The sequence below is a fragment of the Amblyomma americanum genome, chromosome 7, assembly GCF_052857255.1.
Source record: "Amblyomma americanum isolate KBUSLIRL-KWMA chromosome 7, ASM5285725v1, whole genome shotgun sequence".
NCBI lineage: Eukaryota > Metazoa > Arthropoda > Arachnida > Ixodida > Ixodidae > Amblyomma > Amblyomma americanum.
Genome location: NC_135503.1, coordinates 136,113,869 through 136,138,226, shown reverse-complemented (window position 1 = coordinate 136,138,226; position 24,358 = coordinate 136,113,869). Strand labels below are relative to the sequence as shown.

Here is a 24,358-nt window from a genome sequence, read left to right as displayed (position 1 = left end):
AGTTTAACCGGAGCCCTAAGATACGGCGTTGCCCACGCTCTACGTAAATCCTTGGCACCTGAAACTTTAAAACCATTACCACGCCACAGTTTTGACGCGCTTCGATGGGGCACGTACCGCCATTGCGTGGCCACTCCAGGCTCTACAGTTCCTTATCTGTAATCTGCCGAGCAGCGTTGCTGCCGCGTGTGCATGACACAAAGGCTGGTTCATGTGTGGAATAGGGCCTGCCACCTTCGCCTTCGCAGTTGTGTGTGCTGCTAATTTGCAGGGCGCTGGCAGAGTTAGGGCTGCACATACACTGTGGGCCCGCCGGCACACTGTCTAATTTTGACGCAGGCGATGGTTCATTCGTAGTATTTGCTAATCGCTACTTCAGCGCCCTGCCCTGCTGCACAGACTCTTCAATTGCGTCAAGCGATCCCTGCCGCGAGGGTAGATGTCTGTTGAAAATACGCACGCCTGTAAGCAAATGCGTAATCTTAGGGGAGGCCATGATACAAGCGAGACGCAACCCTTGCTCTTGACAACCACGGCGCCACATCGGGCATCGCAAATTTGCCCGCCGATGATCATGATGAACGCACGGCACAGCCGCCAGGAATCAGCTAGCCCCTGCCGTGATCATGAGGAGACGGGCGCAAGAGGCGCGGGCAGTATATGGAGAGAACGGGCGTGAAGAACGCAGAGAAATTCTGGCTCCAATCCACGCTATGAAGGGGGTTGGACAACGAAACTGTAAAACGACAACCGGTTACCCATTGCGACGTCACTTGAAAATTCACGCAAGCGGTTCTAAAAGAGAGAAACCGGAGACAACTGGAAAGAACTTAAGCTGTGTGCTGTATGCCTGATTTTAAAGGAGATATGCTGCTTGCGTTAAATTTTTAGCCTGGCATTTTTTGCTTACGACAACGACCCCAAAACGCAACCGTAATATTTGCCGGCAAACACACGCCGGGAGAAGGAACGTGCTTCGCATTGTTTCCAGGCGCCGTTATCATACATTATGCCAATTAATATTATTAAGTGGTTTGCGCTTGACACGAGCGTTTCGAATGACGTCAACCCCTATCGAAGCAGCTACTAACGTAATGTTTACTGAAACTCGCAGTTGTAATTGTCGGCATCGCGCGCAGGAAATATTCCTTTCCTTACAGTGCGGTTTGGGTGTCCATCGATATATGTCATAGGGGCGTTACTTCCTTTCCTTAAAACCATTTTCAGTTCATTTTCCTGGCCTTACAGCGCGGTTCAGGAGTCCAACAAAATATATGCGACAGGCGTCACTTCCTTTCCTTAAATTTCCTTAAATACTTTCCTTAAACTCAGCAACACGCGGTCGCGTCCCGCTCTTAAAGACGAAGCATAAGCGTCCTCCAATTTTTCAATCTTATTTATTTGGTATTTTTTATATCTTTTTAATATTTTATATTACTACTGCTTTATGATCAGTATGTTATACGATTTCCATTCTGTTGGGTAGTTTTCCATTCGGAGCAGCGTTGAATTTTTAGCGTGGCATGTTTTGCTGACGACGCCGAAGACACAAAAATATCCTTGGACTGTAGAGGTATACAGCGTCGCTGTAACACGGTAAGTGAAAGTGCAGCGGCAGCTTCGTACCCGATCAACGCCTCAAAATTTCACCTCTAGGGGAGAGGCGCGGCTCTCTCGTCGCGCAAAAAACTTTAGGCTGGCCTCCCTATTTTGGACGTTTAGCGCCGTTCAGTAGTCCAGTAGCCCGTGCAGCAGTTCCAGCTTCGTAGACGCGCTTCCCCGTGACTCCCGGGTCAACACCTCTCTCCCAGGCACGGTAATGCGAGGCAGATCTCTCCAGTGTTCATGACAGCCTCATCATGATCCTCAAGCCATCAAATTGTCCCAGTGGCCAGCAAATATTTTGTGTTTTCTCATGCTTGCCTCTCCAGTGTATTAGCGCACTGTTTGCAAGATATTGTTTGCATACTGTAGTTTTAATATGTACTTACCAACGATATAGAAATTTCTTTTTATCGTCTCATTAATGCATAAAGCTTGTGTTTGAGAATCTTTAACTCCGACCCATTCTTTCTCTTTTGGCTGGTGACAGCTAGACGTCAAACGAGCACCCGTTTTCTCATTCTATGGCTGAGCTTTGGTAGCCATGCTTAGTAGTGAACATCTCAGAGAATGGAGCAGTTATATGTTTGCACATACTCTAAGAATGCCTGGGAGCGCACATCAGGCAAGTTGTTCGTATGTGACATTAAGCCGGCTGGGAAGGTCGGACCCTTGTTACAAAAAAAAATTCTAAGAATGAATACGACACACCATAATGCGAAATTTGAGCGCACCTCTGTACGTGTTCTGATACTGCAATATATTGAAGTAAATCGTCTATATATATCTATATATGTACAGTTACAAAAGAATATTTATTTTCTACCAGGAGGCATTGTGGCCGATGAAATGATTGGAGATAAGTTTAACCGGCTGTACAAATGACTGATTAATAGGACCAAGGTATGTACTAAAAAGATAACCCTCTGATTGGCGTTGCGAACGCGGACAATCCGTCTCGTGTAGCACATTTTATAGTACCACCCGCCTACAGAGTGGAGCAAGGCAAGACTACGAGGAGGCAGCGCGTGGGGGTGCGTACGCCATAGACAAACCTCCGCTTCCCTAGCTAGTCTACCTCTGCACATTAAGAGGAGATTGACAATGGCGCCCACGGATGGATGGATGGGTAGATAAGCCTGAACCCTTTACATTGGCCGGTATTTAAAGCCACCTAGCTATGACTTATAAAATTTTACTCTTGTCTTGATTTTAGCCACCAATCAGATAACCTTCGCTTGGTTACTTCTACCCGCATAAAATCTAGTTTCCCTTCACTGTACATAAACCCCAGTGCCTTAGATAAATCAGCCCCGCTGCTTTCCACTGTAGGGTGAAGCCCTTTACAGAAAAGTATCAAGTGTTCAGCCGTTTCCTCCTCCTCTCCGCACGCAACGCACAACATGTCTATCTCGTGGTACTTACTCTATATGTCTTAGTCCGCAAAACTCCAGTCCGGGCCTCAAACAACAAAGAGCTTCCCTTACAATTATCATAGATATTTTTGGAAATTTCCTGCTTAAAGATCCTGTATGTTCCCAGTGCCGATTTCGTCAGAATCCTTGTTTTCCGCAGGGCTCTCTCTATTTCTTTAACTTTTTTCTTAACCGATAATTGCTGGCTTGCCCCCTAGTGCTATCCAGATATTTGGTTGTCAATACGGCACGCACCACTCTGGCGCCATTTATCAACGAGCGGCGGTACTTTCGTTTGCTCGGAACAATGGTCTCTCCCCGCGCTCAATTACACTGACGGCGACAGCAACGCGACTTAATACACGAACGGGCTAATAAGAGCTGCACTGTAAGGCATTTATTTCATTGTGTTTATTATGAAGATTCGCGAAGTACATTAGAATAGTTGCTGTCGGTTGTTGTTTTCTTAGAAGTCTACAGGAGGAATGTTTACGGAGCGCCTCTAAAATTGCCTCGTGGAACGATTTTGTGTTGCATCATAGAGATTTGCTCCCGGGAATAAAAATCGATAGTCTTTTAGGCCCTTAGACATTGCTTAGAATTTTATCGGCAGGAACCAACACTAAAGGTAGGGAAACAGTTACTGCGGTTTCTCGGCTTCTGTCCACCAGTGTGCTACTCCTGCGCTCTGAGTGGAAATAACTGGCACGTCGGCACACACTGTACAGCTCCCAATGGCACTATGAATAGCTTAATGCTCCATGGCAGAGAGGATGCACTAGCGTTTTACTAAGATATATTTGTACGCTATTACTACAATCAGATTTTGTGTTGGTGTAAAATTGCCGCGTGTTTTGATGCCCAATATTCACCGAATTGGTGCGCCAGGGAATGTGTATTGAACTAAGAAATTCCGGAAATCAGATGATAAGGAAACCTTCTTTGCTGTGTAAAAGAACGCGCCTCGCAAATTTCAATAAATGTTATTGCCTGAGCTGCTGCATATGTAAAAGAAATTCTTCGGATTTAGAAATAGTGCCCAACCGGCAGGGGGCAATATATTGCTGGTAGGTACAGCGCACTACCAAGAACACCGGTGACATTATTGCGTACACACTCGGTAGATAGCGTCTTTCATGGTTTTAGCATAGAAGTATAGTTAAGTCAACTGAATGCGGCATACCACTCACTCAGAATGCAAATTGCCGCCCGACTTACCGAAAACCTGATCTCATTACTTTTTCCAATGGCCGGTAACGTGAAATTGGATGTCTAGTGAGGTAACGGTTCAGTCATCTTTGGAGCTGCATCTTATAGCTTCCTAGCTGAAGCCTTTCGAGTTTTTTCATCCTGTCTTTGCGTTTACCACGCACTCGAAAAATCTCCTGGGCCTTTTTGCTACTTACCTCGATCCAGTTAAATACAGTCTGTGAGGTCAGGCTACAAACCGGTTTTGAATGAGCGTTGTGGCAGTAAGCCAAAGCCTCTGCGCTACCGAGCGCACTAGCCCAACGTTCTAACCGCCAGGTTTGTAGGCAGAGGCTAAAAGCAAGCTCTGTTGTTTTTGAAAAATTGCTGCCTGACACGGTTGTCGCTCATTTATCGGCGATGTCTCATCTGAAGATTTCCTCTTCCCTGAGCAAGGGTGCCTTCGGTCGTCTAGTGGCAGTAAACATTTACAGCTAGCTTGTGCATTCCTAAGAACCACCAGTTTAGCCAACCGCAGCCGATGAAAAGAGCTGTCAGTCTTTTTAAAACCTTCTAGATTCATGTCACCCCAAGCTTACGAGATGATTTGGGCTATCACAGCCGGCTGATATTTTGTTAAAGTAGACAATCCAGATTGCAGACTGCATGAATGAATTTATTTTTCAAGCGAAGCCAAGAAACGTTTTTTAAAGACACAGGATAGGGGCCTAGGATTAGTAACGATTTTCCTTCCACGTCCCTTCTTCGTTCCATGACTTGTAGTTTGTGGTTATTGAGGTGGATACTGCGCTAGCACAAGAAAGTCGATGGGTTCGAGAATGTGTCAGCATATCTTCCAAAGGTAACGAAAAATTCGCTCAGCAGCTTTGACCGCAAGCGTGGGGTGTTGTCGTGTTCAAAATAGGAACCATCCAACAAAAGGTGCATTCATGAAATAGTAAGTGGAGGGTTAGTCAGGAAAAAAAACGAATTTATTTTTTAAGTATCAACTCGGGGCTCCTTAGGCCCCTGACCGATTAAAACCATGGCGTTTTCCTTCAATCCGAAATAACTTTTTGTAGACCGAGTTTCCCTTTAGGCATTTTACTTTGTCATCTACACGCTGTCTCTCTTCTCATGAACATTCTTTTTTCTAAACTGCAATTTATAGACGGGCTTCCAGTGCATTAGGCTAAAGTTTAATGCAGCCAACGGCTGCGAAAGTCCTTCCCTTTGAAGATCGAGTGAGAGTGTCTTCACACAATATATTGGTACTCCTAATAAAAAGTCATAATTCAGTCTTCCAGGAGCGCTACAAAATTTCTGTAAGTAAGCGCAAAGTAAACCTTTTGACCCTTCTTTGCTTAAGAATACCAATTTGCATCTTTACCCGAAATAGAGCCATTTCTTTGTATTGCCGACACACACGTGCAAAACTGTTCTTTAGAATGCTGCAATGCTCCTATTGGCTCTTCCATGTCAGAAAAGAAAAATTAGCCATAACGTTTTTTTTTATGCAAGCCGACGTGGCCTGGCGGCTTGATATAGCTTTTAGACGCAAGGAGTAAAGCACGATACATAGCAATGCGCATTGGCGATAATGTCTTGTTTCGAGCCCTAGGGCATTCGTAAATGACGCCAGTGTATTGCTCGGTGTGTTGTTTGATGCTCTATATAGTTCTGTGGACGACTGTAAAAAGCTGTCAGTGGTGCGGGGGAGCAATTTTTACCCCTCCCACGCAGAGATCAACGGCCTGCGGTAGATTTTATGTGTGGAATTTGTAAGGCTTTCAAGTCGAGCTGTGTTCACAGGCTGTAGAGCTGAATTTCATTCGTTGTTTCTAGAAAGCAAATGCCTGCTTGTCGGGAACAGATTGCGTGCCCGTCGTGCTCATTATTCAATCACTGTCACCAACCACAGCGCAATGCTCATATGCCGGCAATGTTAGCCCCGCTCTGTCAAAAGAAATAAGTGGGTCGGAAGGAATGAACGCACTTAAAATCAAATACAATTCTCTATCTGCCTCCTCATACTGCACGAAGCTCTAGTCTCGCCACTCGAACGTGTCTGTCAGTCGCAACTAGTGTGAACACATCGAGAAGTACGCACTTTTGCTATTCGCATGACCGCCATGCCCACGAATGAGAAGCTGCTTATTTTGCTGATTTCGGGAGGCGTCTTTGTGCTGGGTAAGCTTAAGACACCCGGCGGCCCGCTAAAGCTGCACCAGGATCCAACAGACAGTTTCTCGGTAAGTGTTTGCGCCTTGAGAGTATTAGACACACTCGTGCTCTATTGCTGCAGGTAAAGGGAATGGACGGGCATGTCACGGGTGGTGGTCAAAGAGCCGTCGCATGCCGGAGTGAATAGCAAGTAATGGTCGATATGTGGTTGCCGGAATTACATCTCCCTCATTTAAGATACCGTTTCTATGACCCACTAGTATGACGTAGCCAGAAAAGATTAGAAACCAGAAAAATTATTGCGCGTGAAAGCGCAAGTTGCGTCAGCTAGGATTGCGTGAGCATTTAAATGGAAACTGAGGAAAAACTGAAGTTGGTCTGCACCAATGGCGACCCCGCGTTCTAATCTCAAAAATACCCCATCACATAAACAGAAGTGTCATAAGCTAAACTCGCCCACAAAAAAATTTGCAGGATTGCCCATAAGTCTGCCTAATAGCGGCAATGCAAAAGCCTTTCCCTTTCATCTGTTTCTCCTTCCATTTTTGTTTATTTTGATTGTTATTTTGTTCTTTTTATTTATATTAATTTTATTTATTGCGTCCTTTTCAATATTTTCTCTCTTTATTTTTGTTAACACTTTTGTTAACGTTAACATATTTTTGTTTACATCGTTTTTCATCGAAGCAGTCACACAAAACCTGCTTCAAACACGACATTTACATTCCTTAATTCAATATAATTATTAACTAATTGCAGTTCATCAACCAAATTTTCCCATTGAAAGATCTACTCACGCACTACCTACCACAAACAAACTTTTGCACATTTATTTCCACAAAACGACATGATTGTGGGGAAAATTTGTGTACACGTTTTGCTGATGCGATATAAGCATACCTCTATAATGCTTTCTCAATAATAAATGCGTCACGGCCAGTGGCCGATTTCATATGTAAAATGCATGAGTCGACGTCTATTTTTCAAATGAGGATCTTAGAGGCTAAGTTATGAGGCCGTTCATTTCAGAACGATGGCAGCCCGCCTGTTTCTGTAAGGACGTCACCAATTTTAGTCGACTGGCAGGAAAGTCTTTGAATTTAATTTATTTGAAAAAATAATGCGTATTTTGCTGTCGGAGAAACGTCAACGTATTGCGCAGAAAAAGCCAAATAATAAATTGTAACCAATAAGAGTCACTGTATGCAGTTGGCCTCAGTGCATTTCCAGTTCATTGATTTTGTTTGGTTCAAAAATTGTGCCAGTTGAAGTGCAGAACTTGCCACCTTAAAACCTAAACCTTAGTTGCCTTTTCTAGCATGGTACACAAAGTAAACTTCTTACCACAGATTTTCTTAAAGGTTTTGGATTTTTCATTGGCTGGCGCATAGGACCAGATGCACAGCTTGAGGCCTTAGTCTTTCTCCGTAGTTCTTCTATTGCAAAGCTGAGCGTCCCACGACTTTTATCTTGTACACGTATCATAGATGTTAAAACACTAGGCCCAAATGAGTCGTGGTAGCAGATACAAAATCGTGGGTTGCCGTATTGATATGTCAGGAATATGTCGAGAGAAGGAATTGCTGCTCTGCTAGTTTTCACTGTGATGACATGACCCATATCTGACTTATTGAGGAGACATGGCAGCGTAACTTAAAACTGCATTGTGTAACTTGCAGTACACGAACTACTTATCATACTACTACATTTAAGGAACATATCAGTAATAAACAGAGCAAGCACACCAGGATGCGGAATGTTTTAAATCTTTCTTGTCATCCTGTGCGCTAATCACTGCAGCATAGATAGGAGCGGTAGGAACACGATCACTCAATAAGAATTTCAGGCTTTTTCACAATATCGGCTTAAGAGTATAGCTAGAACAGTTAACTACGTTTTCAGGGTAACAAGATCAGTAGCAGTAAAAACAATAATTTGAAGCGAGCTCTACTTATCGCATATTGTCTACGGCTTCCAACTATTTTCAAATGAACAGTGAGCACGACTCTGTATAAGCTATTAAGAATTATAATCCAACAGCTTGCATTTTGTCACCAATGTTTAATTGGTTGTCCAAAAAAAACCGTTTAACTGCTCATAAATACGCGGTTGAGCGGGGTTAACTTCTGTTTCAGCGCAAGCTTTTGATGTTAAGGGCGATGCCAGGGGTATAAAGATTCTCTATCCGCCAGTAAAAAGAGACGAATTATGTGGTCTATGCTCAGATTTCCGGAGTTAAAAATTTTGTGATTCCGATCTTTCTTTGTGGCATTGGTTATTGGTGAATATACCTTTCAATCAATTTTTGGCTCATTTCTTAAAAACACGCTTTTTATTTTCAATTAGAAAACTTCACCTGTCAAAGGGTGTGGCAATTGACCTCTCAATGCCAGCTAAAATTGACTTCAGTGTTCGTGTAAGTGAGCGCATCATCGCACATGATTTTGTGTCAATTTATAGATCACTAAATATCAAAACGCTGCACACGTTGAAGGCATTGCATTATTCGGGAAGAAACAGTCTTTCCGTATACAAATCAGAGCTTGTGATGCGACGGACTGCACTGTGACTACTGCTTTCTTCAAAGCCTCTAAGAGGCTTCAAGGACTATAGTGTTAGCTGCAACAAAGCAGGCTGGCTCCGTAATAACTGGAGCGCTTCAATCCACACGTTTGCATAAGACATTAGACCAAATATTCGTACTTTGAAAAAATGAACAATTTCTTGGAAGCCGTATATTAATATTAAACCGCACCGGATAATTCTTTGCACCAACTCTGAAACATCTTTCAAAGAGAGCACATCAACTCGCTCAATCACTGCATTGTGTTGTTATCGACTCGTCAGAAAAGTAATACATTTCTACACGAAGCAGAGAATCCACAATCACGCGCTTAAGTTGTGGAGCCCTTTTTGGCGCCTTTTTTATGCTCGAACCCTCCTCTGTCGCTCGCACCAGTCCAGAGATAGCTATTGGTTAGATTCTTCAGACTTCAGGCTGCTACCATTGTCGCGAGCAGTAAACCGCGTAGCTCCGTCGTTTCAGGAAGCTCCCAACTCGGAGGCGTATCGCCAAACCATATCCCGTAGGCGCACTCGAGCAGACGACGCCCAGGAATGATATCACTTGATATGACGTCACAATCGTCGACAGTAAAAATGGTTGCTTTAGGTGCGGTCGCGGTATTTTCTCGCCGTTGTAAATGGTCGTAAACAAGTGGTTTCAAGAGTCTATGTAAGCCGCCTCGTTGGATCCTGCATACTTGCGTTGATTCCAAGGACGTATGCAAGCAGCGCCATGGGATGATCGATATGCGTCGTTCAACACTCTTCAAACCGACGTAAGATCTAGACGCTAGTGAGTTCAAGAATTGTTTATTAGGAGCAGTTTAAAAGTTTATGGTTTCTCTCAAGCGTTTATCATCACGGACAGCGGCGAGTAACAGCTGCTCACGGTTAATTTCCTCTTTGTGCATAAGCTGAACAGCACAGCGAGAAGTGTCCGCGTAGTGAGTTTTTCCGATTAGAGCGAATACTTGTCTATCAAGGCAGCGAAATGTGCACCTGCAAAAGCTCACGACTGACACCGTGCTTTCCGAATGGTTGCGTTCCGATTGTGGCGTTGCACATCTAGTCGCATTCGTTGCGATGGTTGCAGTGATCGCGACCGCACGACGTTGTTTCTGCTACGTATACATTACCATTTTGATCGCGATTCATGTGGGTACTGTGCTTGAAAACTCGCAGAAAGTTACCCTACCCTCGAACGTGGAACAACGATTTTAAAACGACGACGCGATTCCTAATGCGAATTCTCGATTGGGCCAAGCAAATTCCCAAGAATAAGCCTGCCTGCTTTAGAGGTTGCTAACACCGTCCGCAACTACAAACAGGGTAAACACATTTTTCGAATAGCTAAGATTACATACTTTACATTATTAGTTATTCAAAATAGCACACGCTGGTTTTATATTCGTGAGAGAAAAAAATTTCTTGGAGCATTTCGCAAGCCAAGCGCAGTGGTTGTCACTGTAATATGTAAATGGGCCTCCTCCCTGGCTCCCTTCTGACAGTTCTTGCTGAAGACGTACGTATATCTATTCATTTACAAGGTGCGTGTTGGTCTTAATTGTACATACATTAAAAACTCACATTTTAGTGCACTGCTGTCAAATACGAATGCACGCGAAAAAATTATGACGCTATAAGCGTTTGGAACATGAACCAACTGTGGAAACTAAAGTTGTTTAGAATTTCACTTAACACTGACTATGCACTAATACTGATTCATTTTTCCTTGTTTCTTTCAGGCTTTTATGAAAGCCAAAATATAAATAGCACTGTGTGGTTGGAAAGCTGCCGTGACATGCATCACTCGGCTAATGTGCACGACGTTGTTCTGCGCAGAGACAGCGGGCGATCAGAAGAGCTTTAGAATTTTTTCCTGAGCTCACATTACAGTTACACAAGCCAGAATGCAGCTCTGAAAACAAGCGGGGGAAGTTCTGCTGAAGGACAGTCATTGTTGACATGCACAGAACAAGCTGGGAGATAATCTGTACAACTTCAAAGCATTTTCAAATGTCTCTGTGAATGCAAAACAAAGTGGGTGCCTTGTGTTGCATAGAAGTTTACACATGCTGGTCTCATTAATGCAAACGTGATGATATTCGGAAGGCAGTAAACTGGATTTCAGGTGGAGTAAATGCAAGAACATTTTTGGGGATTTAGGCCGTGTTGGCTCGTGGCTTAATCTGGGAAAGAATACCTTGTATTGTCAGGGAAACAAGATACCATGACCATATTTTATGGTTATCTCGAGTAAACACTGTCAACTGTAGCCGTATTTCTTAAATTGGATTTTCATTATAAGAGCTATGGTGCCACAGAACAAAATAAAATTCGTCAAAAATATCCCGAATCATATACCTTTGTTGCACACTGAAAGTGCCATCATACTATTGGCCACGCTATGTGCACAGTTTTGCGTTTACACGTGAAATGCCAGGCACACAGACGCCTCGGGCTTACACAATTTCTCGTTGCCGAAGCGCTTGCATTTCTGGTGTTAAAATCCTCGTCAGGGCTCAGCGACTTACATCCAGCGCAGATTTCACGTAACGCGACATGAATTAAGCTGCTTGAAAATACATGAACAGAGCCGCTTGTTTACAATTATAACCTCTATAACCTCACAGATGCCTTTTCGTAGCCCACAGTACTAGATTAGCCCTTTTAAAACAGAGTGAAAAGTAGAAGAAAAAATACAAAGCTCCAGTTTCAGGCATGAATGAAGGGATGAAGCAGAACTAGGCGCCAGTGCAAAGAGCGAAATCTGCGGATGCGAGCAGCAACAATAATTTCATGCAGTCCAAGCAGTATGGGAAGTGTCTCAAGTTAAATTTAGTTGCTGCCTCAACAGGTCAGCGGTTCCATTAATACTGCAGGACATTCAGAAACGGGCCGTCGGCATTGCAGCGCTAACCGCCATAGGACCGTATTTTGCACATTTCAAAGAATTAAAATAAGCCTAGTTAATGTAGCTGAGAATGTGTGCAGAAATGATGCTATTGTCAATGAGTGAAGACACTGAAACTTGAATTTTGTCTACAGTTAACCCAGCTTCCACAAAGCGCATTAAAGAATTTTTGCTGGACAATATTCGTGAAGCGGTGGCCTTTAACATCCCAGGAATACCGCAACCTCAATAAAGTCATTTTCAGAACCCTTTTGAAGTGCTCTGACACTCGGTCTCTTGCGTTTTGTCTCCATCGAAATGCGACCGCCAATATGCTACTATAACCGCTCAGATTTCGCTGAGTAGTTGCATTTTCTAGATCAGATTTCGCTGAATCGCATGTTCACGGCTATGATTCCTCTTAGGGCTGAGAATATATATTCCCCAGCCAAATGCGTGGTTGAATGGCTGAACCAAAGCTCTCAATCATTCGGCTGCTAAATGCGCTAGGCTGGTAACCTCAGCTCTAGATGTATTTTGATCTGAAGAGTGTGGTGTGGAATATTATGTTGCCATGTACGGCTGAAAGGCTCGGCCATCACAATTATCAGAAGCAAGGCACCACGCCCTTCGTAAACACGCCCTGCCAAAAACGCGCACCAAGGTATGGATTGCTTGAATGAAATAGTAATTGAAGTCACGAAAGAACTAAGGGGACCAGCGGGCGCTGTCGCATGCATCGTGGAAATTGTCACCGGAAAAGTAGGCCTTTCAGTACCTCTTCACTAAATTGAACAGCACGGTACGGAAATACCTGCACCGAAGCACAGACGTTGTTGTCTACTAGCCGCTCCCGGTACAACAGTTTCGGGGGACTTGCTGTTATCGATATTAAATTGGTAATAGAGCTATAAGAATGCAGTAACTTTGCCCTCTGTGCAACCAGCCAGGGAGATTCCTTCAGTTTGAAAACAATATTCTCGTTTGCCTGGCTTGCAGTGCATAACAGTAGAGACTGCCACCTTTAATTACGAGCAATCGTTTATCCTCGCTGATTTCTTGTGGCCTTACAGAGTGATTTGAAATCTGCGGACATGGAAAGGCTTCATAACATCACTCGCTCGTTGATCGCAGCCATTTGAGCTATTGGCTTCCGCCCAGTACTGGCAGCAATTTGTCAGTATCTTACATTTTTACGCTGCGCGCAAACTGACAGACTACAGAAGTGCCCATTTACTTCGGTCACTTGACCATATGAACAATTTTATGTGCTTATAACTAATGAAACGCTTCATCAGTACTGGTTTGACCACCCAAGCCAGTTTTGGCCAAGTAGCTATTCAATAGTTTTCCTATTTGCTTTATCTACAGAATGCGGCAAGTGTTAAAAAGCAAAAGTTATTGACAAAGCTTTAGTGGAAATTGCAACTAAGAGAAGAGTTAAAATTGAGGGAAAAACTAAATAATCTGAACCAATTTAAAGAAACAATAACCGGTTCAGATGAGCAAAATCTTTCCAAATAAATGCGTGCATAATATGGCAGGCATGAGCCGCCTTCATTTCACCTTCCAGCAGTCATATGTATTTGGTTGCGGTGAAAGAAAATAATTAAAAAAACATGCATTGCTGTCTCTGTAGCGCACAGGGCGAGGACTAGGGCGTAACATTTTTTCCTTTCTAACGTAGGTAATGGAGCAGTTCAAGAACGTTGTAGCCATTTCGGATGCAGACAACGAAACCATATTCGAGTGCCTTTCAGCCACTCGAACGAATATCGACCCCGAGACGCATACAGCGACGTACAATTTTCTCTTCTCCGCATCTAGGTAAGCTGGCGAGCGAAAATTCTAAGTTTATTCTATAAAATTTGAAATTTAATCAAAAATGTCTTATGTCAAAAGTGAACAAAACACCCGAATTTAACTTCTGGTCCCTGACGACAGTGTGGTTCTTTTTTGAGTCTGGTTGCATCGAATTTAATGAAAAAAGTAATGTCAAAAGTGAAGAAAACACCTAAACTTAACTTCTTCTTATCCCTGATGACAGTGTGGTAGTTTTGTGAGTCTGGTTGCATCGATGTAGCGAAGACCACAATACAGCCACCAGGCCTTTTCCCTGCTCTAATTATTTTACACCGCGCAAATTCAAGTGAAAAACTAAGTTAAGGAAGAGAAAAATGATAGGGATAACGTCATATGATCGCTAGAGAGATCAGAAATAAAATTCCGATAAGGAAAGGGGTAAGGCTTGGATACACGATCACGCCAATGCTATTCACCACTTGTTTACAGGAGGTATTCCGAGTCTTGGAGTGGGAACAGTTGACGATAAGTGTTAATGAAGGACACATTAGTAATCTGATTTTCTGATGACATTGCCTTGCTAAGTCACTCAGGACACGAAATGCAAACCATGATCAATGAGCTATACTGGTAGAACAGAGTGGTGGGCCAAAAAATTAAATGCAAGAAAAAAAAGTAATGTTCAACATTACAGAAAGAGAACAGGAGTTCACAATTGGTAGCGAGATGTTTTAAGTGGTAAAAGAATACATCTATTCAGGGCAGGTAGTAACCACAGACCCGGACCATGAGAGCGAAATAAATAGAAGAATAAGAAATATATTGGCGCATTTGGCGGATTCTAGCAGATAATGAATGGCTGTGTAGCAATATCCCCCAAGAGAAAAGTATACAACAGCTGTATTTACCGGTACTCATGTACGGGGCAGAAACGTGGAGGCTAACGACAAGGGTTCAGCTCAAATAAGGCCAACACGGCCAGCTATGGAAAGAAAAATAATAAGAATAACTTAAGAACTGGAAGCAGGCAGAGTGAGTGAGGGAATAATCGCGCTTTAATGCCACCCTAGCCGAAATCAAAAGGAAGAAATGGGCTAGGCCAGAGCAGTGCATGTATTGTAGAGGCAAGTTAATCGATGGTCCTTAAGGGTAACAGACTGAATTGCAAGAGAAGGCAAGCCTAGCAGAGGGCGGCAGAAAGTTACATGCGTGGGTGAGATTTAGAACTCTGCCGGGATAGTGGCCGCATCTGACACAGCACAGGGTGAATTGAGGAGATATGGCCTTTGCCCTGCAGTGGGCGTAGTCAGGATGCTGGTGCCGCTGCTGGTCCTGCTGCTGCTGCTGATTATGATTCGCGTCGTCGATACGTCGCAGTGCTCCTTCCCTAGCCTTAGCTTCATCACCTTCATCAGAGTTATGGGAGAGGCCTTTGTCCTGCAGTAGGCCTTAGCTTCATCAACATTCAAAGACATATTCTGTCTTCCCTGCCCATATGCTAACGCTTTCGCGGGAAACAGTGTTTCCGGCATAATGAAGAATCATATCCTTTGAACCGCCGTAAGAACTGGGATATTTTCCATACCAGATTTTTAAGATCTGTTTATAATCCACATTGTGTAGCATAAAAAATTTCTGGCGGTTTAGCATTGCAAAGCACGAAATATTGTGCGAAAGCACAAATTTTCGCAGGTGGACACCACCGCCACGTACCTCAAAGCGAGATTGAGGTGCCCACTAACTATCAAGATATCATGGGCGGCTGTGGTGTTGGTTGGCGCCGAAGTTACAATTAATCAGGCCAACCTGCCCACCACTGCACTCTCCGTAAGTTCGGAGGGGGAGGAGCGACAAACTTCTCCACCCCGCGTGCGAAAGATAGTGATTCGACTGCTGACCGGCGATAGGGGCCACGCCTGATTAGTCGTTGACCGGAAGCATGAGGCGTAGGCAAGTTCCGTAGCGAATTAATTTAATTAGGCAAACAACAACCAAGTATTACAATACGCCCGACAATGTAGCGCCGTACACTGATGTGACGCAAATAACACAAGCTCCAATTGAACACGTTAACATACCAATTAAAACAAAGAAAAAATATCAGGGCAATTGCTATACAAAAATGTTACGAGACGGAAATACAGTACAAAGGATTACAACGAGAAACACAGAAAGCAAACATAAAAAGATAAAAGAGTTGAAGTGAGCGGTGAGAAACGATGGCTTAGCTGCGGAGTGGCAAGGTCCGGTCGCAGGGAGCGTCGGGCTGCGGTTGCTCGTCGCGGAGCTGATGGGGGCTTGCGGATACGGGCGAACTTGGGCCTCGCGTCTTCGGGACCACCGTCGCCGCGCTCTACGCGTGCGATCTCCGCCTAGGCTCCTTGCCGACCACTTCCCTGGCTGACCTCACTCACGACCGCACGCACCGAAATCTCCAGACCAACTGCCAGCGCGCGGCGTTCCCGTCGCCCCCTTCGCATGGCAAAGAATGAAAAAAAACATTACACGGAAAAAAAGACTCTTCAGGAGCCCCGCACAGAGGAATGCAGCTCCCAAAAAGGAAAAAGAACACATGAAGGAATGCCGAAAGAATTTGGCACAATGCCTTAATCCCACGAGGAGTCATTGGGGGCTGCGAACAGTGCCGGGGCATTCAATCAGCTTCTGCTGTTCCCAATACGTGCAAGCGCTTGCCACCTGTATGGCAACAATGCTAAGGGGGGGGGGTAGTTTTGAGTGACCCCTCCAGCTCTATGGTGAGAATGCCATTCCCCCGTGGGGGAGGGGGAAAAAGTCGTCAACGCCGCTCCGCGACATGTTTCTGGGAAACAAAGGTCAAAGCTGGACAGGGCAGGCATGAACTTTATGACACAACCCCCACTAAAAGAATGATATTCTCAATAACATTGACACACAAAACACAAATTTCGTGCATGCACACACGCTCCTGGCGGACAAGCCACCTCAGATGAAAGACGCACACATCACTGTCACCAGCGCACACCACCTCGTGGTATCACCAGTTTTCCACGAAGGCTAGCAGGATAGCGCACCGACACACGCCTCACGCACTGCCACACCTCACGCAGTCACGTCCCAGTTAGTCAAAACAGTTCGACACTGCACATTCGGTCGTAACAGTGCAACACTGAAACATGACCAGACGCAAACATCTTGCGCTGCATAACATTTCAAAAAACTACCAACAAAGCACAAAATAACAATAAAAAGAAATTTATAGCTAAGGGTGAAACTGGGCCGTTGCAACGCGTTTAGTTCGCACCATGGCTATTCATACCCGGCTGAGGTAGTCTGCGCCGACATTATCTTTTCCCTTAATGCTCTCGACCCCGAAGTCGTACTCCTGTAGGAGCAGCGCCCAGCGAAGCAGCCGTGAATTCATAAACTGAGCCTCGTTCAGATATTTTAGTGGCTGATGATCAATCTGGACGGTGAATCGTTTTCCGTAGAGGTAGAAATTGAAGCGCTTGATAGCCCAAACAATGGCCAAGCACTCCTTCTCAACTGCTGCGTGCGCCTTCTCTCTGGGAAGTAGCTTGCGACTCGCGTACGCGACGGGATGCAGAAGTCCGTCCTTTTCCTGCAACAGTACTGCCCCAACCCCTTGATCTGAGGCGTCGGTATGGAGTACAAATGGCTTGCTGAAATCCGCAACCTGTAGGATGGGGGCCTCTGAGAGCAGTTGTTTCAGGCTGTTAAAGGCTTGTTCTTCGTTATCCCCCATCTAACGCTGTTTGGTGCGAGTTTTTTGGTCAGTTCTGTCAGAGGTGCGGCAACAGTTGCGTAACTAGGGATGAATTCGCGATAGTATCCCGCTAGGCCCAAAAAGGCTCGTACTTGGCGTTTGGTTATCGGTCGTGGGGCATGGCGGATACTGTCCAGTGTTGATTCCATCGGACAAAGGGTAACCTTTCCAATCGTGTGACCGAGAAAACACAGTTGATCGACGCCGAGTTCGCATTTCTTCGGGTGTATGGTCAGCCCGGCTTCCCGGATTCGCGTGAGAACTTGCTCCTGTGCCTTGACATGGTCCTCCCACGACTCGGTCGCTACGAGCAGGTCGCCGTAGTAATGATAGACGTTGTCTATCCCGTTTAGGAGCTTCCTCATCAGTTTAGCAAAGACGGCTGGGGTGGTCTTGATGGTGAAAGGCATGTTCCTGAATTAGTAAAGGCCACTGGGAGCCAAAAACGCCGTCTTTTCCCTTGAGTGATCGTCCAGGGGGACCTGCCAATAGCCCTTCGCGAGGTCCATCTTAGAGAAGAACTTTTTGCCTCCCACCTCAGCGATGAGGCAGTCGGCGTGGGGGATCGGTTCGGCGTCGGCGACCAGTTCCTCATTTAATCTCCTGAAATCTACGCAAAAGCGGTTCGAACGGTCGGGCTTCTTTATCAGGACTGTTTGGGCATTATACGGTGAGCGTGACTTCTCCGCAGCATCGCGGCAACCTCCCTCTCAACTTCCCGACGCACTGCGAAGGGAAGCGGCTACTGCTTGACCTGGATGGGCTTGTTGGTGGTAGTGGTCAAGTTGTACACGGCCCACGTGGTGTATCCGGGCCGATCGGAAAACAGCTCCTTATGTCGAGAAATGAAGGACCGCAGCTCCTGTGCCTGTGGTGGGGTCAGTTTCTCGGACGCTGCGACATCGCGGTGGTCGGCTTGTTCCCCGAGAGGCCACACCAGCGCCCCATCGTCTATATTGGAGGCTACCGCCGCAACCACCGGCACGTGAGAGTCGGTTTCAGGGACCCGGCTGAAGTATTTCTTCAGCATATTGACATGGGATGTTTTTGGGTTGTCCTCAACATCTACCACGTATCGACTTCTCCCTTTTTCCTTCAACCACATAGGGGCCCTTCCATTTCATCGTGAGCTTATTGTGCACTGTGGGGAGCAGTAAGAGCACCTGGTCTCCAACCTGTAATGCTCTCGATTTAGACCCGCGGTCGTAATACCGCTTGTATCGCTCACCTGCCTCTTCTAGAGCCTCCTGTGCCATCTGACAGGTCGTTTCGAGCCTCTCTCGCAGGTCAATCACATACTGGTAGGCCATCTTGGTCTCCTCTTCCAGTTTGTCACCCGTCCACAATTCCTTCAGTATAGTGAGGGGGCCTCGCTCGTTCCGCCCATACAAAAGCTCGAACGGGGAGAACCCAGTGCTTGCCTGGTGGACCTCCCTGTAGGCGAACAAAAGCGGCTCGATAAACCGATCCCACTCCTTGGGTTGTTCTGTGCGCATGCGGCGGAGCATCTTCTTGAGTGTCCCGTTCAGTCTTTCCACGAGACCGTTGGCCATCGGGTGGTAGGGCGAGGTGGTCTGCAGGCGAAGAGACAGCAGACGGCCCACTTCTGCCATGAGTTCCGAGGAGAAATTCGACCCTCGGTCGCTCAACATCTCCTCCGGAACACCCACTCGGGCGAAAATTTGTAAGAGAGTCTCGGCCACCCGCTCGGTCTCGATGCTCGGCAGGGCGACGGCCTCTGGGAACCGGTTCGCATAGTCGACTAGCGTCTTGATGTAGCGATTCCCCTTCCGAGTTGTAAGCTTGAGGGGCCCAATAATATTGATAGCCACCCGGCGAAATGGCGTGTCAACCAGAGGCATTTTCTCAAGGGGCACCTTTTTGACTGATCCCCGTGGGGTTGTCTTCTTGCAGCTGTCGCACTACGCCACAAACCGACTAGCGTCACCGTGTACGCCGGGCCAGAAGAAATCAGTCAGAATGCGGTCACAAGTTTTTTTGTGCCCCAAATGACCTGCCATCAGTCCGCAGTGCGCGAGGTGGAGAACCTAGTTTCGGTGCTGAAAGGGGACAACCAGCTGCAAAGTACCCGAGCCTGACTCTGGTAGGAACTGCCGATAGAGCATGTCATCTCTTAGCAGAAAGGTGTACGAGCCCCCTCTCTTGCACAGGACCTTTCCCTCTTCCGTCTGCATCTGAAAACAACGCCAGAGGGTCTCGTCCGCTTGTTGGTCTCGGCTAATCTGCGGCGGGGTGACTTCTGCCATCGCGGTTGGTACTCGTAACTTGCGGAACGTCTCCGACGATTGCTGCCTGGACTGTTGACGGGTGGTCACGGCCGCCGCGGGTGCGGGCTCGTCCGGGGTACTTGGCTGTCCCTGTACGGGATCCGATGCACCCGCTTCGATCCTTATATACTCAGGGCTATTCCCCTCCAAGTCGCGTCGGGCTCGGACGGATGCCTGGCGCCGTCGATATTCCAGAGAATTAGGTCGAACAGTGGCGATTCCATACATCTGGCCAGCGCCTCTCCCCTATAGTAAGGTGTGTCAACTTGAATTAGCGCCTCGGGTAGCTTTTTGACTCAGTGGTCCACCAGGTAAACGGCTCGGTGTCGGCCAGTAAGTTGGGACTTGGTTACAAGGTCTCGGTTGACAGTAACAATGTTACACCCCGTGTCTCTCAACACCTTTATCCTCTGCCCAGCAATGAAGCCTACAACAACGGGAAGGAACCCGGACTCTTGGGCCCTGCCGAGGTTCACCACTGGCAGGAACTGGCCATCTTTAAGCTCTAGATAGCCGTTTTGAATGCAGGCCGACACGTCCTTTGCTCCAAGGCGTGCCCGGTTGCCCTGCTCAGGATTTGTCCGGCTCTCTTTGCAATGCGCCGCGACGTGCCCCGGTAGCGCGCAAATGTAGCAGCTAGGTGTGGATGATACTGCCGCGGGTAGTGGTTTTCCCTGGTAGCCCTTACGGCCAGCGTCGGAGGACTTGTCTATGGGCCGGTCCTCACGTTTCAGTTCACGCCGGCCAAAGTATGTGGACCCCCTAGCAGTGACATAGTTGTCAGCCCTTTGTAGCTGCTCATTCTGATCGCCCACCGTTTTCTCCTTCAGGAAGGTAGACATCGACGGCGTGCAGTTCTCTAGAAACTGCTCCCTCAAAAGGAGGCTCTTGATGCCCTCGTAGCTCTGCTCGCACGAAGAGAGCTGTACCCATTGCTCCCAGTAATTCTCTAATCGGGAGAAGAACTGGGACGGGGTTTCGTGCTCGTGGGAGGCTTCTGTCCGGTACTTCTGTCGAATCCCTCCTCCGTCAAGCGGAAACGAAGCAGAAGAGCTCGCTTGACCTTGTCATAGTCTACCGCATCCGCTCTCGTCATGCGGCCAAAACCGCTCAACGCCTCTCCCGCAAAGCACGTGCTAAGGGCAATAGCCCACTGGTCTCGCGGTCACTTCTGCGCCTCTGCGACTCGTTCGAACCGTGTAAGGTAGGTGTCCAAGTCGTCCGTTTTATCGTTAAACGGCTCCATTAGCTTGTGGACTGACGACCGTGAAACGCGATGTAGGTTCGCTTTGAACCGAAGCGGAATCTGAACCAGCGCTCCCGCCACCCTCGCTTCTCGCGTGGAGAATTTGTAGTTCAGCGTTCAGTTCGAGCATTCGACGAGCGGAACGCGCCTTGTCCCTTTCTTCCTCCTCGAGCAGCCGCTGCTCTTCTTTCATGCGCTCGCGCTGTTTTGCGCGCTCATCTCTGAGGAATTCCTGGAGGGCGACCCCCTCGAAGCCTTGCTGCTTCCCGAGAGCAATTATTTTTTCTAACTCTGCCATTGCACCAACGGTTCTTTGTTCTGAGTTCTGACAGTACGTGAGATATTACTTGAACGCTATGCCTCGCGGTCACGGCCAATCGGGGTCAGCAAGTCCTGTCACGGACGCCAGTTTGTCAAGATATCGTGGGCGGCTGTGGTGTTGGTTGGCGCCAAAGTTACATTTAATCGGGCCAACCTGCCCACCACTGCACTCTCCGTAAGTTCGGAGGGGGAGGAGCGGCAAACTTCTCCACCACGCGTGCGAAACATTGTGATTCGACTGCTGATCAGCGATAGGGGTTACGCCTGATTAGTCGTTGACCGGAGGCATGAGGCGTAGGCAAGTTCCGTAGCGAATTAATTTATTTAGGCAAACAACAACCAAGTATTACAATATGCCCGAGAAGTTAGCGCCGTACACTGACGTGACCCAAATAACACAAGCACCAATTGAACACGTTAACACAACAATTAACACAAAGAAACAGCAGGGCGATTACTATACAAAAATGTTACGAGACTGAAATACAGTACAAAGGATTACAACGAGAAACACAGAAAGCAAAAATACAAAGATAAAAGAGTTGAAGTGAGCGGTGAGAAATGGTGGCTTAGCTGCGGCGTGGCAAGGTCCGGTCGCAGGGAGCGTCGGGCTGCGGTTGCTCGTCGCGGGGCTGATGGGGGCTTGCGGATACGGGCGAACTTGGGCCTCGCGTCTTCGGGAGCACCGTCGCCGCGCTCTACGCGTCAGATCTCCGCCTAGGCTCCTTCCCGACCACTTCCCTGGCTTGCCTCACTCACGACTGCTCGCACCGAAATCTCCAGACCAACTGCTAGCGCGCGGCGTTCCCGTCGCCCCCTTCGCATGGAAAAGAATGAAAAAAACAACACAGGGAAAAAAGACTCTTCAGGAGCCACGCACAGAGGAATGCAGCTCCCGAAAAGAAAAAAGAACACATGAAGGAATGTCGAAAGAATTCGGCACAATGCCTTAATCCCACGAGGAGTCATTGGGGGCCGCGAACAGTGCCGGGGCATGCAATCCGCTTCTGCTGTTCCCAACACGTGCAAGCGCTTTCCACCTGTATGGCAACAATGCTAAGAGGGGGGGAGTAGTCTTGAGTGACCCCTCCAGCGCTATGGTGAGAATGCCGTTCCCCCGGGGAGGGCGAAAATGTCGTCGACGCCGCTCCGCGACATGTTTCTGGGAAACAAAGGTCAAAGCTGGACAGGGCAGGCTTGAACTTTGTGACACTAACCCAGGGAGCAAGTTATGCTCGCCTTCAACTTTTATATTGTAAATGCTAATTCACCTAATGTACGCCGGCGGCCTTTGCTACAGTCACGCGTTTCTGTAGCAACGTTGCAACGTCAACGCATATTGGTCTAGTGCCTTGTTTCTGCCACGTTGTCCACGCCAACGCATGACGCTCTCATCCCTCTGTCAGTATCGCCACAGAGCTCAATGCGCGGAGACTAGTTTCGCAGCAGTATTAGTGCCACATAGCGCAAGGTACGGATGTTAGTTTCGTAGCAGTATTTGTAGACGAAGAAGAGGTTGTTTAATCCACAGCGCAAGAGTGTGTTGCAGTTTACCACGAGGCGCGTTCGGCTGTGGCGATAGCGTAGTACTCCCAGTTCTGGGCTCTTCATTGCACTTTTTCTTGTGCATCGTTGCCTAGGTGCATCGTATTAGGATGTAGTGACGTGCCCTGTGTTGCGTCTTTTACCGTGCTTGGTTTAGAATTTCTTCCTGGTTTTAGTTTCTTCCTGATTTGTACATGGTTCATGTACGTAGAACATTGCTTCACAGTAATAAATACCGAATTAACAAAACGCAGCGATAGCGCACTGGTCTCGCGCAGTGGCCTACGAAGCTGATCTGCAAGCGCCTCCGCGGGTTCGACTCCCCGTCGTGGGTGTTTAGTCGATTCTTTAATGTATTATTTGCATTTGGCATAAACCTACAAACACCGGAAGCAAACGAACGTCCCGAGAATTTGCTCGTGGTGAAACCATCGTGGTAGTCATTTCGCACAAAAAGTTCCGAACTCTTTGGGGCAGGCTTATCGCCAGTCATCTTGACCGCACTTTGTTGCCGGTGTTTTTTGCCTCGCCACAGAAAAGCAATATGGATTTGAGAATGGAACAACAGGGATGGCTGTATACCTGGTAAGAGGGAAAGAATGGTGTGGTATCTGCGTCGAAGCCTCATATGAGGCAGAGATGTCCAAAGAGAGCCCTGTGGGGGCCAGGTGCCGTATTCTTGCAAGCTTTAAAGCTGGGCAAAACCAATGTTTAGGACGCGTGATGGTTGTCACTTACAGAGGGTATTTCGCATAAGATTTTACACAATTCTTAAAATAGGACTGTTGAGTTTGAAGATCACTTTTGTGGCATCGCATTGTCAGTGGTGTACTGCATCAGAATACAGCTAAGGCGGGCTAACTAGTAGGTTGGTTCACTAACATTGAATAGTTACCTTTTTAACTATTACTGTTTGGCTCTATAGTAGTTGAGAACCGTGCAGCCCACCGTAAGTATTAACCATCTTAGTTTTTAGAATTTAATAAAGGCAGTTACGCTCGGCGCTGTGGCACAACAAAATTTTGCTACATCGCGCCAAAATACATGCGCTTTCGTAAAGCATCCAGAAAAAGCAACCTCTCCAGTGCACGTAATTTATCTAAACAGCCTACACACACACACACACACACACACACACACACACACACACACACACACACACACACACACACACACACACACACACACACACACACACACACACACACACACACACACACACACACACACACACACACACACACACACACACACACACACACACACACACACACACACACACACACACACACACACGCGCGCGTGTGTGTGTGTGTGTGTGTGTGTGTGTGTGTGTGTAGGCTGTTTAGATAAATTACGTGCACTGGAGAGGTTGCTTTTTCTGGATGCTTTACGAAAGCGCATGTATTTTGGCGCGATGTAGCAAAATTTTGTTGTGCCACACACACATGTGTGTGTGGGTGTGTGTTTAGGCGGTTTCGATAATTACGTGCACTGGAGAGGTTGCTTTTATGCTTTTTTATGTGTTGTGCTTATCAGTGG

At 46.8% G+C, this 24,358-nt stretch overlaps 1 protein-coding gene across 2 annotated transcripts in view; it reads left to right on the top strand.

Annotated features, from left to right (window-relative positions):
- The first annotated feature begins 2,430 nt into the window (after positions 1-2,430).
- Positions 2,431-24,358, top strand: part of LOC144097477 (uncharacterized) — a 44,630-nt gene continuing 22,702 nt past the window's right edge. Inside the window, exons 1-3 of one of the 2 annotated variants that reach the window (XM_077630196.1) lie at positions 2,431-2,505; positions 6,356-6,457; positions 13,535-13,674. In XM_077630196.1, coding sequence (XP_077486322.1) covers positions 13,538-13,674 — 137 coding nt within the window. In that variant the 5' untranslated portion in view covers positions 2,431-2,505; positions 6,356-6,457; positions 13,535-13,537. Of the gene's footprint in view, positions 2,506-6,277; positions 6,458-13,534; positions 13,675-24,358 lie in introns of those variants that run through there. The other variant, XM_077630195.1, reaches the window with a different exon arrangement.